Genomic DNA, 18,871 nt, shown 5'->3' with positions numbered 1-18,871 from the left:
CTTAATCTGTTTTGTCCCGTTTTGCTTAATCTGCCTTGTTTAATCAATTAACCTTTCTACCAATCTGAACCAAATTAATCAATTTCGTATGCAAGTAGACCCATTAAAAAGAGAGCATTTATTGTGCTGTAAGTGTTAACTTTTCATGTTTCAGTATAATTGGGATTTATGCATGTGCACCCATGAGATGCATAATAAAATTCACAAGTACTCTCCCCAAATAATTTTTCTATACATTATTGTGCTAAAATTGCAATCTGTACATTGTTTTTGCAAGTGCTGTTTTTTTTCTGCCGGATTTCAGTTGAGAGAATGCAACATGTACATTGTCTGAAGCTTAGCACTATCTCTTCCCTGCTATGATACGGGAGGTGATATGTGCCAGGCTGACCAAATTTGGCCACGCTATCACAGCAGTTTTACAATTTGTATTTATTACGAGAAGATTTGTGTACTGAATTCAGAAGTAGTGAGTCCACTAACACCTTTAGTGATTTTTAAAAATTAAATTAAAATATTTATTAACAAAAGAAAAGAATTCGAACATATATGTAAGATTACAGTTACTTGATATAACAAATCCCAAAATTCCTAATTAACCTGACTGCCAACTGCACACCCCTTTAAGGCAACGGTTCAAAATAGATTTTAAATTTAAATAGGCAATCCAGCAAGGTTACTGCAGCACCCACTCGACAGTGGAATTCCAAAGGCTTTTAATACAACTTTAATTGCTGGAGCAGTACTTCTTCAGAGAGTGGCGAGAGCTCCTTCCAAGTCTGTGTCACATGGTGTACCTTTCAAGATTTTACACAGCCTTCCATCCTTCTTTATATATGTTTCTTTCTCTTTAATGTGTAAAATCCCATTGTTCTATGTCTTTGGAAATTTACTTTTCCCATAATATCTTCCATGTTGTCAATATGGCCCTCTTTCTTTTAGGGAATATAAATGTATTCCTTTGCTTCATTTACCTTGTCAGTTGTAAACATTACACCATCCCTTTGAAAATCAAATAACCCCTTCACTTATCTAAAAATGCAAATTCCATTCACACCTTATCTGTGGAACCCTCATCCTAGCTTATCCATCTCCATTTCAAAAGTCTGCTTTACACCTAATTCCTTTGATAATTTCAATCTTGCAGTCTATCTGACTCTAATTCAATTAAATCAGTCACACAGACAGAACTATCCACACTCACACCCATAAGCCTACGATAATATTATGGAAAAAATATGATAGTTCCATGACATCCCCTTCGTCCATGCCTTTGCAATGCCGCTGCTCATGTGATAGAGTCTACTCCATTAATTCAGTCTTTTCCTAACTTTAAAAATGGAATAATTTATTCAGTAATAAGCAAATTTAATACATCGCAGGCTTATATTGCACAGTTTCAATTCAAGTTAACAGATAATTCAAATTAAGAAACCTTAGAACCAAGAGGAGTTGGCTATATTTTGCTTTGAAGCAATTTCTTTAATGAAAATAATCTGTTTTGGAGCACTGATTTTGAAACTCAAGTCATCTAATCAAAAAGTTGCAGTATTCCTCGAGGTGCAAAGACTTGAAGGATGAAGATACACAGCATGTCAGTCAGTAATTAACAGAAGCAGGGAGATCAACATTTTAGGAACAAATTGCATCATTTCCTTTGTCAGATTTCATCATGTTGCCTGGATGTAAAATCATTGTCGCCAGATTTTGATTTCCAGTGATACTGAGAGAAAGCTCATTACCTCCTGGGGAGATGCTTTAGAGTCATGCGAGGTGGTAGGGGAAAGGGGCAAGGTTATGGGTGGGGGTGGGGGGGATGGGGTGGGGTGGGGAATGGGAAAAGTCCAGGCCTAGAGAATTCTCCTGCTCCTCCTGCCTTTTCACAGAAAAGCTTTCCCCTTAGCTAGGAGAGGCACTTGTTTCTATGGAACGGCTAGCAGACCTGATGGAATGGCCAGGATGGATTCACCGCTCAGACACTGATAAAATCCAACCCTGACCCTTTGACATGGACCATCAATAACATAAACTCACGAGGCCCCCTCTACCAGCTTTGGGAGGGCAACTCATCCACTTGCAAAACAACATGGGTAAAAATGGGGAATGGGTTGAAAGGGTAGACAATGGGGTAGTAGTAATGTCAGTAGAATAGTATTGCAGAGGCCCGGGCTAATGGTCTGGTGACATGGGTTCAAATCCCACCATGGCAGCTGGTAGAATTTAAATTCAATTCATAAAATCTGGAATTGAAAAGTAGTCTCAGTAATGGGTGCCCATGAAAATATAGTTGATTGTTGTAAAAACCCATCTGATTCACTTTTGTCCTTTTAGGGGAGGAAATCTGCTGTCCTTATCCAGCCTACATGTGGCTCCAGAGCCTCAGCAACGTGATTGACTCTCAACTGTCCTCTGAAGTGGCCTAGCAAGCCACTCGGTTCAAGGACAATTAGGGATGGGCAATAAATGCTGGCCTTGCCAGCGATGCCCACATCCCATGAAAGAATAAAGAGAAAAAAATTGGAGGGGCAAAGAATCCGTTTGTTTTTTGAGTACCAGCCCACCCCGTTTCCAGTTAATATCGACCCCAAAACTTGGCCCTTCTGCAGCAGGCCGGCAATCTATGATGGCAGCTTCAGAACTGGGCAGCGAATGGAGACTCTATTGTTCTAGGTCGCCATGTCAAAGATTCATCTTTCCTCCTTCAGACGTTGACTGACCTGCTGTGCGTTTTCTAGGGGCTTCCTTTTGCAACAATGTATTTTCATTGCAGCAATCGGGTGTTCCAAGTACAGATGTGACGATTGAAGAATAATTGTCTCTCATGTCCCCAAATGGAAGGATGTGGCTGCTTTTCACTCCTCCTTCACTTAAACTTTCATCGCTTCCGCCCCCCCACAGGGAGAACCAGGTGAAGCGGGTCGTGCAGGTGATAAAGGAGAAAAGGTAGTTTTATGATTATTTCGGATACTTTTGTTTTATTGCAAGTGTGCAGGTTTATAAATGGCCTCCAGAGTCACTGCAAATACTGCTTTAAGAAGTAGGACAGCAAATCTGTCATTTTCACCATTCCTGTTAATCAACTGGAAACAGATGTTTTGTAGCAAGACTCATTTACTAGAAGAATTATACCAGATTGAACATGTTGAGAACGATATGAGATTTCATGTAACCTTTTAGTATGACACTGATTTATACCGGACCATTGCTAGTCTTTAAACAACAAAGCTTTCTTATGAAATTCCTTTGTCAACTATTTAAACATTAATTAATTTTTAATTGATTCATTCTTCCATTTATACAACGGACAAAGGAAGTCCTTACAAACAATTGGTGTTCATCTTTTTATTCATTCACGGGGTGTGGGCTTCGCTGGCTGGGCCAACATTTACTGTCCTTCCATAATTGCCCTTGAGAAGGTGGCAATTATCACTTGATGTAAAGTGGAAATGGTGAAACTTCGCTGATATTAATTGTAGAGTTTTAAGTGCTAAAAATTTTATATTATGCATTTTTATAAGAACTTGGAGTTGGGATTTTTTTAAACTGAAAACCATGGCCTTTCCTGTGTTGGTTAAGGATTCTTTTGCCTTGACACATGAGCGTGAAGGTAACATAATCCAGTCGTTGATTTTCAAAGAGAATGTCCAGCCACTGCTTATGATTTCAGGTGTCAGCCTTGGCTCAGTGGGTAGCACTCTTATCCCTGAATCGGCAGGCCCTGGGTTCAAGCCCCACTGCAGAGACTTAACCCTATAACCAAGGCTGACACTTCCAGTGCAGGACTATGGGAGTGCTGCACTGTTGGAGATGCCATCTTTTGAATGAAACCTTAAAGCAAAGCACTATCTGCCCTCTCAGAACATACGAATTAGGAGCAGGAGTAGGCCACTCGGCCCCTTGAGTCTGTTCTGCCATTCAATAAGATCATGGCTGATCTTATTGTAAACTCAACTCCATATTCTCTGCATAAAGAAGAACTTGTCCTGGTTAACATTTCTCCCTTAGTGCGTCACTAAAGCAGACTATCTGCTCAATTTTCTCAGTTGTTTATGGAAGCTTGCTGGACGTAAATTGGTGGCATGGACAGAATTTTCACCCATTGGGGGGGTTGTGCGGGGGCGGGCGGGAGCGGGCGCGAACCCAATCGGCGCCCCCAACTGGGTCCGCGCCGCCATTTTTCATGGGTGGGCCAATTAAGGCATGCCCAGAAGCGCTGTGCGCTCCCTGTGCAGGCAGGGGGGGTTCCCTGAATTGGGACCTGCGCTCTTTCGTGCATGCATGCGAAAAAACGCGGAAAATCTCCCTGAGGCACCTCTGTGCCTCAGGGAGATTAGTTAAAGTTTTTAAAAGCTAAATACAGAAGAGAAAATATTATAAGACATATCCCCTCATGTGACATGTCAAGGAACATTAATGGAAAACTTTATTTAATTTATAAACACTTCATGAAACCTCATCCCGCCCGTGGATGAGGTTTCATGAAAAATGCGAAGGCCACCTGGGTGCTTTGCCTGCCTGTCAACCTTAAGGTTGGACGGGCAGCTCATTTAACTATTTTAATTAGTTGTTAACAGGCTTTAATAGGCCTTTGACAGTTCAGCGGGTGCGCAGCTGAGTCGGCTAAAATCTAAATAACCCACGGTGATGTCGGGACACCCGCGTCACTTTACACGTCAGCGAGTGGGCCCCAGCCCCCGCTCACCGACCGGAAAATTTTTCCCCATGTTTCCCTACATTATAATACACTTCAAAAATGCTTCATTGGCCGTGAAGCACTTTGGGGCATTCTAAGATCATGAAAGGTTCTACATGAATGCAAGTCCTCTCTTTCATTTAGTCAACGGTGTTTGATTAATTCCTCAGAATCATATGGTCACCTGGAACTACTCTTATTATAGAAGATGTATAACCAACCCAGCTGTTATTGAGGTTGATCACTAGCTCTCAATTGCCGATAGTTTGAGTGAATTGCATTTGCCATTATTCCAGGTCTTTGAAATTCTAAATGCAGATGGTCTTATTGTCCTACAATGGCATCTACTATCTACATCATAATCAATAATGGTTATCCGATTTCAGAATGTCCTATTAGCAAGACCCTTGTCTATTGTAGGGACTTTACTCTCATATGGAGATATGAGAACTCGGGGAATAGCTTGAAATTTGAGTTAACAATTTAGATCCAGAGATGTTACATTTATTGCTTTACAACAGTGACTACGCTGTGAAAGTGAATTGGCTGTAAAGTGCTCTGGGATGTCTGGAGGTTATAAACGGTGCTATAGAAATGCAAATTCTTTCTTTCCAACCTGGGCTCAGAGTAAATATGGCCAATTTTCGGTCTTGTTTCAGCTACCTAATTGACCACGTGAAGCTAAATGCCTGAATCACTCTGGTGAGCTGGAGTTTGATGTGTTCCTAAGTGAAATTATTTGTCTCAAAAATGGATTTAAAATATCTATGAAAATTAACGCTAGTTTTATCTAGATTTATTTAGTAATTTCATCCTGAGCTGTTTGATCTCAGTGCGATATCTTATGAGAGGTCACCAGTAAACATTGGTATCCTATACTATGCCTAGTGTGAATAGTTGGCCCCACAGCATACAATCCCATTTACTTCATGTATGAAATTAAGTTCTGATTCAATTGGAAGCCCATTCTTGTCTATAGATAATTTGTTCATTTAGCAATAGTAAAGTGTATTTTTTTCCCTTCATTTATGGACTGAGTATCACTGGCAAGAACAGCATTTTTTGTCCATCCTAATTGCCTTTGAGAAGGTGCTGGTGAACCGCCTTCTTGAACTGCTGGAGTCCATCAAGTGCAGGTACAGTGCTATTAGGGAGGGAGTTCCAGCAACACTGAAGGAATGGCGACATGGTCCAAGTCAGGAGATTTGGGGTTTGAAAATTTCTGCTGATTGAGGTTTGGCGAGTTGTTGCAGTGCATCTTGTATATGGTACACACTGCTACCACCGTGGGCCAATGGTGGAAGGAGTGAATGTTTAAGGTGGTGGATGTGGTGCCAATCAAACAAGCTGCATTGTCCTGGATGGTGTCGACCTTCTTGAGTATTGTTAGATCTGCACTCATCCAGGCAAAATGGAGAGTATTCCAACACTCTCCTGACTTCTGTCTTGTAAATGATGGACAGGCTTTGAGGAGTCAGGAGGTGAATTACTCGCTGCAGAATTCCCAACCTCTGACCTGCTTTTACAGCAACAGTATATAAAGGCTGGTCCAGTAAAGTATTTGGTCAATGGTGACCACCCCCCCCGCCACCACCAGGATGTTGATGGTGGTGGATTCAATGATGGAAATGCTGTTGAATGTCAAGGGAGAGGGTTAGATTCTCTCTTGTTGGTCATTGCCTGGCACTTGTGCAGCACAAATCTAACTTATTGAAAAGAGGTTCAAATGTGAGCAAGTACATCCAGGATTCTTACCAAAAATTTTTTAAAAGAGAAAGCACAGATTTGGAAACTTAAGTGCATTGTGTGACAAAAGGTTTAATTTAATTTGGAATAGATTCTCCTGTTCTTCCACCCTAGATTTCCCTCTATATGTTCAGGTGATTGAATAGACCCATACACAGCAACAGAGAAACTTGACTGGACATTCGTCTGAAATATTTTACCCTTGCTGCACAATGGACAAGTGGAACCCTAAGGAAACACCATGGGCAGAATTTTCCCTGCGTTGGGAAGGGTGGGGGAAGTTCAGGAGCAGACGCATGCAGGCGCATCTCTGATTGGCACCCCCGATCGGGGGCGCGCCGCCATTTTACGTGGGCAGGCCAATTAAGGCCCGCCCAGCATGACGTCCGCCAGGAAGCGCTTTGTGCTCCCTGTGCGGATGGGGGGGGCTGGGATTCCCTAAGCCGAGAATGCGCTCTTTGACGCATGCACACGAAAGAGTGCATTCATCTCCCTGAGGCTAAGTGCAGTCTCAGGGAGATCGGTGCCAAATTCAAAAATGTTAAAAATAGAAAAATAAAATTTCCCTGACATGTCCCCTCATGTGACACTGTCACAGTTGGGACATGTCCATCACTTTTAGTTAAACTTCTATTAAATTTTTGAAAACCTACATGAAACCTCATCCCGCCAGTGGATGAGGTTTCATGCTTTCTCTGAGGCCGCCAGGGCTCCCGGCCTGCTCGCTAACCTTAAGGTTGGGTTGGCAGGTCCTTTAACTACTGCAATTACTTTTTAAATGGCCTCAATTGGCCATTGACAGGTCGACGGGCGCATAACTGGTTCGGCTGCACCCCCGCCGACCTGAAAATTGGAATGACACGAGGTGACATCGAGAATTCCGCCCGACGTCATCCCACATCATTTTACCCCCCGCACATCGAATGGGAAATCTTGCCCCATGTGTAATTATTTTGAATTATGATTAGAATTTGTAAGCTGAAATTCAGCTCCTTACAAAACAATAGGACTTGGCACCTGAATTATAACCTGTCTGGTGTTGACGTGCATTTTAATAAATTTCAGTAATGTTGCGTTTTTGAAGTTTGGCCCTTTTATGCGTATGTTCTAAGAGTGCCATCTGCTGGTCCCTCTTGAGTTTGGGTTGGTTCGTTGATGCAATTTTTAAAAACCAAACATCTATCGGCAACTTGGCCTTCAGCTGTCTCGGCCCAACACTCTTCAATTTCCATCCCAAATGCCTCTGCCTCTCCGCCTACATTACGATCTCCTTTAAAACCAGAATCTTTAGCCAAACTTTTGGTCACCCCATCTAATCTCTCCTTTGGCTCAGTGCCTGTTCCTCCGTGAAGTGTCTTGGCATGTTTTTCTTAAATGTGCTCTAGTTGGTGATTTTTTTTTTAAATTCCTCATCAAGATCTTTCAAGTGATTTTATGCATATTTCTCTATTTATAGTTTTTTTGTCATTAAATAATGTAATTCTAAGCACTTCCATGGAGGAACTGTTCAGAAACTTGACATTATTAATATAATAATTGGTAACTACTGTAATTGTACCTTTCTGTATGAGAAATAATTGTTACCAATGAGTTGCTTTGCATCTTCAGAACGAAATATGTCCAACAAATTACACAAAAGTTAAATCTGTTAGAAACCTGTTTTTCATCGAGATTCAATCTGACCAATTTCTGATAATCTATGCCAAAATTCCATGATCAAGAAAATAATCTGACATAACATAGAATTGTACCAATTTAAATAATAATATCACCTTTGGGAACGTCTTGTTATGGCATGTTGAATGGTTGCCCGTTTCACTTCTCTGAGCCTCAGTTATAACACAGCTTAAAATCTGTCGCTGTTCAACCATGCAAAATAGTTGACGCAGAGAACAACGCAAATCCCAAACCTTCAGTCAAAATATCTCAGACTAATTACATTGGCACCAATATTATAGTCAAGCACTTCAATGCTGGTGGTCTGATAATTCACTATGACTCCCAGCCAGAATCTTGGAATGTCAAGTCCCAGAATTATCCTTCTGGTTGCCTTCAGCTTGGAAAGTTTTTGTAAACTTTTCTCCAGGCCGGGATTTATAGGTGTAGGTTAATGGTATTGAAAAATGGCAGGGTGAATTATAAGTGCGGTCTCGTTCCCCATTTATGGGATAAAATTATGCCAACAGGAGTGAAAAGGTTGAACTTCCAAAATACATAAACCCTCACAACCCTTTAGCACCACACAATGGGTTGTTCAAATCTTGATGTATTTAAATATTTTTTGTTGTTCTTGTAGCTATACAAACAAAATGACCAAAAATATACAAAACCTCCAGATGTATGTATCATATGTAACCGTGTTTAAAAACCACACCAAAGATCCAAATATGAACATGCACTGTAAAAACTCTTCCCCATGAATCAACCAGCTGAAGCATTGTCCCCCTAAGCAGCTTAAATGGATATGCATATGGTGAGAGAAAACTCTTCACATTCATTCTAACCATTGTATCTAGGCATTGTTCCACATTAAACAGCTGCAGGGCATTGCTAATGCAAGAACAAAGTGTTGTGGATGCTGGAAATCTGGAATCAAAACAGAATAGGCTGGAAACACTCAGCAGGTCTGGCAACATCTGTAGAGGGAGAAAAGTTAACGTCTCAAGTCTGTGACCTTTCACCAGACCAGAGAAAAAAGTAGATGTAATATTCTTGAATTTCCAAAAGGCATTCAATTAAGCACCACACAAAAGAGGCTGCAAAGAGATACAGACAAGATAAGTGAATGGGCAACAAGGTGGCTGATAGAGTATAATGTGAGTAACTGTAAGGTTATTCACTTTGGTCATAAGAATAGAAAAGCAAAATATTTTTTAAAAAGTGTGAAGCTTGTAAATGTTGATGTTCAGGGAGACTTGGGTGTACTCAAACAAGAAAACAAAAAGTTAGCATGCTGATGCAACAAGCAAAAAAGAAGTGCCACATTGTACTTTATTGCAAGGGGATTGGAGTACAAGGATAAAGAAGTCTTGCTACAATTGCACAGGACTTTGGTGAGACCACACCTGGAATACCGTGTGTAGTTTTGGTCTCCACATTTAAGAAAGGACATACTTGCACTGGAGGCGGTACAGCAAATGTTCACTAGATTGGACCCTGGGATGAGAGGGTTGTCCTATGATGAGAGGCTGAGTAAATTGGACCTATAGTCCCAGGAATTTGGAAGAATGAGAGGTGACCTCATTGAAATATACAAGGTTCTGAAGGGGCTTGACAGACTAGACACTGCAAAGTTGCTTCCTCAGGCTGGGGAATCTAGAACACGGGGGCACAGTCTCAGGATAAGTGATGGATCATTTAGGATTGAGATGAGGAGAAATTTCTTCACTCAAAGGGTTGTTATTCTTTAGAATTCTCTACCCCACAGGGTTGTGAATGCTGTACAATTGAATACATTTAAGGCTGGGATGGACAGGGTTATTGGTCCATCAGGGAATCAAGGGATATGGAGAATGGGCGAAAAAGTAGAGTTGAAGCCAAAGATCAGCTGTAATCGTATTGAATGGTGGAGTAGGCTCGATAGACCATGTAGTCTATTCCTGCTCTCATTTCTTATGTTGTTATGCTCCCCCTTCAGCTGCTGATTGGACAGCCAGCCCTCTCCCTGACCTTTAGACCATAAGACGTAGGAGCAGAAGTATGCCATTCGGCCCATCATGTCTGCTTCGCCATTCAATGAGATCATGGCTGATCTGATAATCATTTGGCTGCAGCTTTAAAAATTCAGTGAGCATGCTTTAAGGACACCGTACAGGATCAGGACCTGGAACTATCCCCCATTTCCACTTCCCAACCGCTGATTTAAAACCAAGCCCAGAGAATCCTTTTGGGAAAATAAGCACCATCACTCGCCACTCCTGACTAAATGGTGCAAGTTTACAGAATGCATTGACCTCAACTTTTGTGCAGTCGCAGCTCTGCTGTTTGCACTTTTTCCAATATTCTTAGCATTCACAAAAAAAGCTTTTCTTTAACCTCTGAACATTACAAAATAAGATTAATCATTAACACCCTTTGAGCATGTTGTTACTTAGAAAAACTAAGATTTATTTCTTTTTCCACTTTAAATCTTGGTGAAGAAATTTTAAGCTGATGTATTTTGAACATGTTCTTAAGTAGGTAATATTCCAAACAAATCTGTTAGCTATTATCTCTAGAAGTATCTAACTATAGATAGATGATGTTAATTAACAGGTTGACTATAACACAGTCTAGTAATCAAAAGGTTACAACTCTGCCTCAAACGGTTTTATCATCAGCAAAATAACTATTTAAAGCTAAACATCCTGGCGTTAGTAATCTGCTGTTAGATCCTCATGGTCCAACTCAATAGTGGTCTATAACATATTTATACATGCAATGATTAAGTCATCATTTTTCTATTTTAAGAACCGGAACTTGGAATAGTTTGTTTGAAGTAGCATTTTAATCTTGATAAATGATGAGTGACAGTAAGCTGGAGATTAAAGTTCCAGCTTTCCAGTGCCAGTGAGATGGATGTTTGTAATCAAAATGATTTTTAGCAAGAATGACTGTACTTTCAAGAGTGAATGTGTGTTTGCAGTTTCATATTTAATGGTTTATTAAATGTAAGCTTTCCCATTTGCCTATGAAATGGATGCTATTCCACACATAGGTGGACATTTTGGGAAATCAAAACTCAAGCTGTCGAGGTATCGTATTTATTCTGCTGGCCGTTGGTGGTCATCAGTTGAACCGTACAGCCCGTGAAGTTCGTGGGTTCAATCCATAGTCTGTGCCATTAACTGAACTTGAGAGCAGCAGTAGCAGTTTGACTTGGTGTTCCCAACATCAGGAGTGGGAACTCGGCGCAGATTCCCAGTCCCATTTGCTGCCCAATTAGCCCGTTGAAAGGTGCCCCTTGTGAACTTTAGATGACAAAGACTGAGCTTGTCTGGGGTACCCGCTGCATGGAATAACTCTGCCAGCGCTCATTGTCCAGGCACACACAAAGATAGTGGCAGCAGATGATGTTCAGGACATTTCTCTGTGTCAATGATGAATAATTGCTTTCTGGACAGAGGGAAGCTAAGAGAAAGAAATGGGGGCAGTGAGGAGCAAAATCATGTTGTAAACCGTTGGCCACTGCTTCCTAAAAGACTAATTGATTGTTCTTCTCACTGAAATAACACTAAAGAGATCCTACTGGAAGGGCAACACTGGAAACAATGGGCTGAAGTTACAAGCCCTGGGTGGGCGCGTTTCTGGTGGGGGTCACGTAAAATGGAGTGGGCGCCCATCCCTCCACCTTCCCACACATCCCTGAGCTCTCCCCCATAATAAGGTGGGGGTAGGCAGGCGTTGAATTCAGCAGCCCGCTGAATATTTAAGAGTCAATTAGGCCTGTTATCAAGCCAGTTGACCCTGATAACACGCTGCCCACACCAGAAAACATTTGGTGTGGGCAGCTGGGTGGGAACAGGAAGCCCAATTTTTAAAACAACTTTAATGTTTAAAGGGTGGGAAGAAGAGGGGTATCACTCTTCAGGAGCTGCCCTTGGCTGATCATGGGCTGGAGCCCCCCTTAGGCTGAACCCCCTCTTCCTTGCTATCTACTCCCTAAAACCCACCTCATTCTGCCCCCGCTCCCCTCTACCTAACCTACCCAAACCCTCCTGGTCCAAGACCCCAGACTTAGCTGTTCTGGGGATCCAACCCCTTCAGTGGCCACTGATGCCTTCCTGGTATTGCTGGTTCTGATATTGGCCGGCAGCTCCAAAGGGCTGATCTTGGGCAGAAGTTCCACTCTGCCCTCACTGGTCCGCCCCGCAGCGCTTTATGGCTGCAGGGCTGGTCGGTGTGGAGCAAGTGGAAATAATTCCAAAAGTAACCCATGGTGAGACTGGCTAGGTAGGGGATTTGGTGGAGACACCAAGGTCCAGCAAGATTCACTGATCGACATCACTTCAGCAACATGGATGAATGCACCCATTGTATTACTACTCTTAGAAATCAGGGATCAAATCAAAATTCAATTCAAGTGTCAACAGCAAGCAGCCATTAATCAGGAGAGAAAGAGGAAAGAAAGAACTTGCGTTTAAATTTATTGCACCTTGACACATCCTCAGGGCATCGGCACAAGTTGCTTCACAGCTGACGATTTCCTTTTTGAAGTTCAGGCACAGGGCAGCTATTTTGCCTCTAAACAGTTTTACAGACAATAGAGAGGACCAAAGTAGTCTTTGTGTCATTGTGACCTGAACTGATTTTAGTCCTTTGAGTCTACCTTATGTCCAAAACATTGACATTGTAATCGGTTAAATAAAGTCGAGGTGGAACTCATGCAGAATTCTAACCTAACAGTGGAGCCTTAATCTTCTATCCCAGTACTGAATTGGCTGGTTTCATGACATCTGTCATGGAACTGGTTAATTTTGAATGAACTTGACCTTCAGACTTGATTCTGAAAAACCAATGATCATACACACAAAATTTAACCTTCAAGAGAAAAGTTGCCATTTAATGTAGTTTACATATATGGTCGGAAACTGTCTAAGCCAATAACATCATCAGTTACTGAAGTGATTCATTATTAGTGATTAATATGGAAATTAAACATGTATTTGCAGCACATGTTTCCAACTAAGATGGTCTTATCCCTTCTCTTTCATTCCTATCATCTTCCTTCCCTGTTCCCTATCATTGTCTCTCCTCATTCCCATCCTTCCTTTCAGTATTTCTTTATGATATATTCCAGTTACTTTGTACATTTCTCTGCTTTCCTGTTTTCCATAGGGGGAGATAGGAAGACCTGGTATGCCAGGAAAATCAGGAGCAAAGGTATCCCTCACTCTCAGATTTCCCGCCATAACTTGTTCACACACTAATGAAGTGATGAAAACTCAAAACTCTTCAAAGTTAAAGCACTTTTCACTTGTGTTAATCCAGTGTAAGGTCTATTAATATTTTGAAGCAGTTACAAGCAGACTACTACTTTATTGTTTCAATCTTTTCTTAAAAGTTTGGAGTAGTTGTAAGGCGACATTAAAAAATTATAGAGTGTTTAAGATGTTGGAATGTTGGAGAGAGTTTGCCAAGATCTTGCCAGACTAACTGAAGCATGATCCTAGCTAATCGATCCTATAATGGCTCTAGTTACAGGCAACCAATTTACTGCCACTCCTGAATTCCCATGAAGTTTGGTGTTTGAAGTGATTATTGAAAATCATTCTTGTGGCATCCTATTAAAATTATCTTCTTTAAAAGCACTACATTTCAAACACTTAAGATCTGACTTATGCAGATAGATGATGAAATATGTTTAAAAATGAAATTGGTCAATAAAGCTGATTACAAGTGCTAAACAAGAGACTTCATTTTTGTGGAGAATAACAGGGCAGCAGAATACAAACTGATGTTTCCATCTCCCACTTTCATTATTGCCCTGAATATTACAATGACATTGCTGTTACAAGTTCCACCTCTTCTGCTTTACTTCCCATCCTCCAAATCCCAACTAGCTAGCCAAAATCCTTGGACTGTTTCCAACGAATTAGCCCAAAACTCATAGAATCTAAGGATGCGTATTGTTTTTTGGACCCCTTTTCTCCAGGAATTTATGAGGTATAACCAGCATTACTGATTGATTCTGAGGGAGCATGTTAACAATAAGGCATAATCTGTACTATCCAATTTAATACCTCTTTCTGGTAGCTCACTTTACAACAAATGTACAGGGTTGCCACTTAAGATCAGTTTCTGACTAAAATATTAACCAGTGTCACAGAATTATTTACTAATGTTTCAATAACTCAGCTTCATCTCTTATGTCCTTCCATTTACTTTGTGCTGATTTCTGACTCATGCTATTTCCAATGTTCAATCATTAGGGGTCACTTACTTCAACTGTTCCTGGGTTAAAGGTTAGTCACATTGCAGCACATTCATTAAACCACATTATTCTTCTCTTTTAATTTGCTTCCATCTTTGCCTCTATTCATTTCTCACCTATTTTCCCCTCATGCTTTCTGCTGGACACAGGGAGAGCCAGGACAGACTGGACCAACTGGACAAAAGGTAGATCTCCATATTTTTTCACGTGGTGTTAATTTATTTATTTCCTTGTGATGCCTTTTCCGATTGGACTGTTCTTTGTGCACTGAGCTCATCGCCTAACAATGCAGTAACAGCAGAGTGATTGTATTGTATCATAACTGACCAGTTTTAACCAGCATTTACTGAATGTTTTTTTATTAGGTCAGTTGAAGCTTACTCTTTTATTTTAAAAATTCCACTCTTTCCTTCACTTCCCCTCCACCACTGTCTTCTCCCCAACCACCTACTCACCCTACCTCTCCAAATCACTCACTTGTGTAATGTCTACCTTCAACAGTTTGGAATGCTTTTACTTCTTTACAATTGTGCATGCAAGCCTTTGTTCAGTCCCAAATTTGATCATTCTTGTTATGGCTGAGAGCTGGCCTAAGTCTGTTACTCAAAATTCAGCAATGGAGATTGAAGTGTTAGCCTAGGCTAGGATGCAAGTCTTTAACTGCAGGGATGACATGAGGAAAAGCTCTTTTTTTTACACAGCAAGTGGTTAGGATCTGGAATGCGTTGTCTGAGAGTGTCATGGAGACAGATTCAATTGTGACTTTCAAAAGGGAATTGGATGATTATCTGAAAAGATTGTTAAAAATGCAAGGCTACGGGGAAAAGTCAGCGGAGTGGACTTAGCTGGGTAGCTCTTACAGAGAGTCAGCACGGACCCAGTGGGCCAAAGGGCCTCATGCTATGCTATAACCATTCCATAATCTATGATTCTAGTCTAGGTATGATATTGAGAACTCGGAGAGAAGCAATCAAACCACTCGATTCGACATTTATGGCAATGGTATTTGAACAGCTGATGATATTTGAATTTGAAAGCCTTTCTTGTTGTTTAACATTCATAATTTAATATGTTTTATAGTCAGCACTGCTCTACATAATGACCTGTAAGAGTTTTTTTGCAGAATCCCTGATAAATCATGAAAAATTAAAAACAGATGGATATAATGAGATAATCCAGTAAGTGTCAGAACTGACAGCTTCATCATATAACAATGTGAACTCTTGGAGCTTGTAGGAGAAAATAGACCCAACTCCCCGCATCACAATGACCCGACCTCACCACCTGACTCACCCTGACCTGACCCAACCTTCCCACCTACCTCCATACCCACCTGCCACTCTACCCACCTGCCACTCTATCTACCTGCCATCCTACCTGCCTACCACTCTACCCACCTAACACCTTACCTGCCTACCACCTACCCACCTGCCACTCTACCCACCTACTGGCCTGCCACTCTATCTACCTGCCATCCTACCTGCATGCCACCCTACCCACCTAACACCCTACCCACCTACCACTCTACCCATCTAACACCCTACCTGCCTACCACCTACCTGCCTGCCACTCTACCCGCCTGCCACTCTATCTACCTGCCACCCTACCCACCTATCACCTCACCCACCTGCCACCTTACCCACTTACCTCACCCGCCCTATCCCTCACCCACATTCACATTCACCCATTCACTCCGACACTCAAACCCTAACACACTGAAAAGCTGTTTAAACACCCCAGTGCTTTCCAGTGAACACGGAACCAGAATAACAGTAACTGGTGCTGTTAAAAAGGGGCGTGGCTCGTCTACACCTGATGATCCAGCGCAACGAGAAAGCGGTTGGATTGAAGGTTAGCTCCGCATTTTTGAAGAAGCCAGTCTTGGAAACCCTGGCCAAAAATGCAGAGCTGCGGCCTGGTGCAGAAAAGTAGGAGCAGAGTGTCAACCCGCCGGTGATTGCCTCTCCTCTGAAAAGATTCAGGCCAGCATCACCTGATCACTCATGGTCTGATTAAGGCTGCACTTGGTGAGTTAGATATAGGGTGCTGTTCTCAGCCTGGCCTCCATATTACAGGAAGGGCATAGGGGCACTGGAGATGGTATAAAAAAACAGATTGGTTAGAATGTGGAACCTGCTATCACATTGATTGGTTGAAACACCAAACAGATGCATTTAAGCAGAAGCAAAATAGAAGGATATGTTGATTGGGTGAAATTAAGTAAGGTATGTAGATGCTTGTGTGGAGCATACACACCAACATGGATCAGTTTGGCTGAATGCCGTGTTTCTGTGCTGTAAATACTATGTAATACTATGTATGCAATTTCATATGAATTCTCATATGTATGCATTTTGCTTCATAGATTTTAGCATAAAGACTTACTATAATTATAATTTCCACTTTGAATATAGATTGAGAGTTGAATGTATTCTAGAGTCAGGTGAATCTGTAGCAAAGAAACTATTCTGTGTGTTTGTTGTGTTGTAGTTTGAATTCTGGTAATGGACTTTGCAATTTGGAAGCTTTAGAATGCATGAAATTATTGCTCAAGTTTTAAACATCACAGTTAGTCCCTGCACACCGTGTGTTTTTTAAGTGCATGCAGGTGTAATTTATCACATTCTGATATCATAGTCACAACAAATAGTATTTGACACGTGTCCTGGACTCATTAGCTGATCAGGTTCATTTCGAGAAAAGAATTCTACTTTCAGTGTAATGTGTGTACTCTTTCCCTGTAAGAAATGGCCCTGGAGTGGAAAAATGCTATGGATATTATCATGTTTAGAATTGTTGTTGCTGGCATTGTGTTTCTTGCCGATAACTTTATATTATAACAATGTATTAATACATAATAGTATAATATGATTGGTATAAAATAATATTGTTGTAGTGTTGAGCTCTAAAGCAGGATTCACATCTGCACTTGACAAATTTCCACTCTGTACACATCCTTTGGCTCACATGCTGCTGTCACCTGAGGCTAACTTAGCTGTGGCAAGTATGGATCAGCTTCTATAGATCTAAAGTATTGCAGGAGATTTATTTGCACAGAGCATTGCTTCCCACACTGGAGTTCCATCAGGCTCAAAAATACCACTTTCAGCGCAGTAGTGAAAAATTGCAATTAGTCTTTTAAACTTGAAATGTTTAAACCTCAATCAGAGAGAACTTTATTTTTATATGACCAATGGGAATCAACTGCTTTAAATATATATATCAAATTCTGACCTTCAGTAGGCATTTGATAAAGCTCCCCATAAGTGTCTTATCATGAAGTGAGGACTTGTGGAACTAATGGAAAACAAGCTAATCCGATGAAGAGTTGTGCAGGTCCTGTTGCTCCCACTAATAATTGAATAGGTTATTATTTATAATATAATGTTATTAATAATGGAAAATTTCACAATTCCAAACCATGTAACCAGGTGCAAGTAGAAGTGAGTAAGAAATAGTAGATGAATTTTAGTATTGCTGAAAAAGAGACATGTCAAAGCTTTTTGTCTTGAACTCATCAGGACACTTTGCAAGAATACCAATATAAGGGGAAACCAGCAATGTACACTGTATGAGAAGAGATTGCTGATTGGTTGGCAAGTGGACTCTGATTGGTGGAGGTGTTGCCATGGAGAATGCATCAGTGATGGTGACTGACAGTTAACTGCTGAGCATTGTTTGAAATTTAAACCAGGCAGCTTGACCCTGATTGGTCAGGGCATTGCCCTGAGGAATGAATCAGCGAATGGCTGTCACTTATTTTGTTTAGCTGAAACAGACGCAATGTGTGCACATCTTTCTGTCTGCAAAGAACAGGGCCCTGTGTATTAATATATGTAGCTTACAGTACAGTCAAATGCGGCACACTGTGAACCCAACTGACAATCTTAAATTAATTGTCAGTATAATTCTTATCACACTGAAGATTATTTAGCAAATGTTGTCCAACTGCAGAATCACATCTAATGTTGGACACTGTGTTCTGAGTTTTGCAAGCACGGGCTGGTTGAGTACAATCTGTACCTTGCCTGCTGTGAACAGCGGAATGGACTTGTTATTTGATATGATCTGCCAGTCTTTGGGACATATGGCCTACATACCTAGCATTACACTGGCACTGAAATTCATACACACATTACTCATTCTTTTTGGCTTGATAGCAGCATCCTGTTAGTGGCCAATACCACTCATTTGCTGCTGCATCCTAGCAGCATGAAACAGCTAGCTTCACCTGTTGCTCAAATTTTGGTGATACCTTACCCTTGCAGGGTAATCTGAGGCAGACTGGGCACCAGCCCATTCATGAGTATGCGCGATGTACCACCACCCCCATCCCTCCTTGAGTATTCCCCTGACACCCCACCCTCCCTGAATACGCCCCACATCCCAAATATCCATGGGATCCCCCAATCCTCCATGGAACTGCCCAACTACAGCCCCAGCCGCTCCCCCACCCCCACCCCCACAACTCCTCTGACTGCACTCGCCACTCCCCGACTGTGCTCCCAACCCCTCGACTG

General features: G+C 41.4%; 1 protein-coding gene across 12 annotated transcripts in view; it reads left to right on the top strand.

Moving 5' to 3' along the window:
- The window catches only part of col13a1 (collagen, type XIII, alpha 1), a 227,927-nt gene that overhangs the window by 160,349 nt on the left and 48,707 nt on the right, over positions 1-18,871 (top strand). For 11 of the 12 annotated variants that reach the window (XM_078530915.1, XM_078530913.1, XM_078530912.1 and 8 more), the window contains 3 exons: positions 13,256-13,300; positions 14,350-14,382; positions 14,501-14,536. In XM_078530915.1, coding sequence (XP_078387041.1) covers positions 13,256-13,300; positions 14,350-14,382; positions 14,501-14,536 — 114 coding nt within the window. The remainder of the gene's footprint in view (positions 1-13,255; positions 13,301-14,349; positions 14,383-14,500; positions 14,537-18,871) is intronic. The other variant, XM_078530917.1, reaches the window with a different exon arrangement.

Source organism: Cetorhinus maximus, chromosome 27 (assembly GCF_964194155.1).
Source record: "Cetorhinus maximus chromosome 27, sCetMax3.hap1.1, whole genome shotgun sequence".
Taxonomy (NCBI): Eukaryota; Metazoa; Chordata; class Chondrichthyes; order Lamniformes; family Cetorhinidae; genus Cetorhinus; species Cetorhinus maximus.
This window is presented reverse-complemented; position numbering and strand designations above follow the sequence as displayed.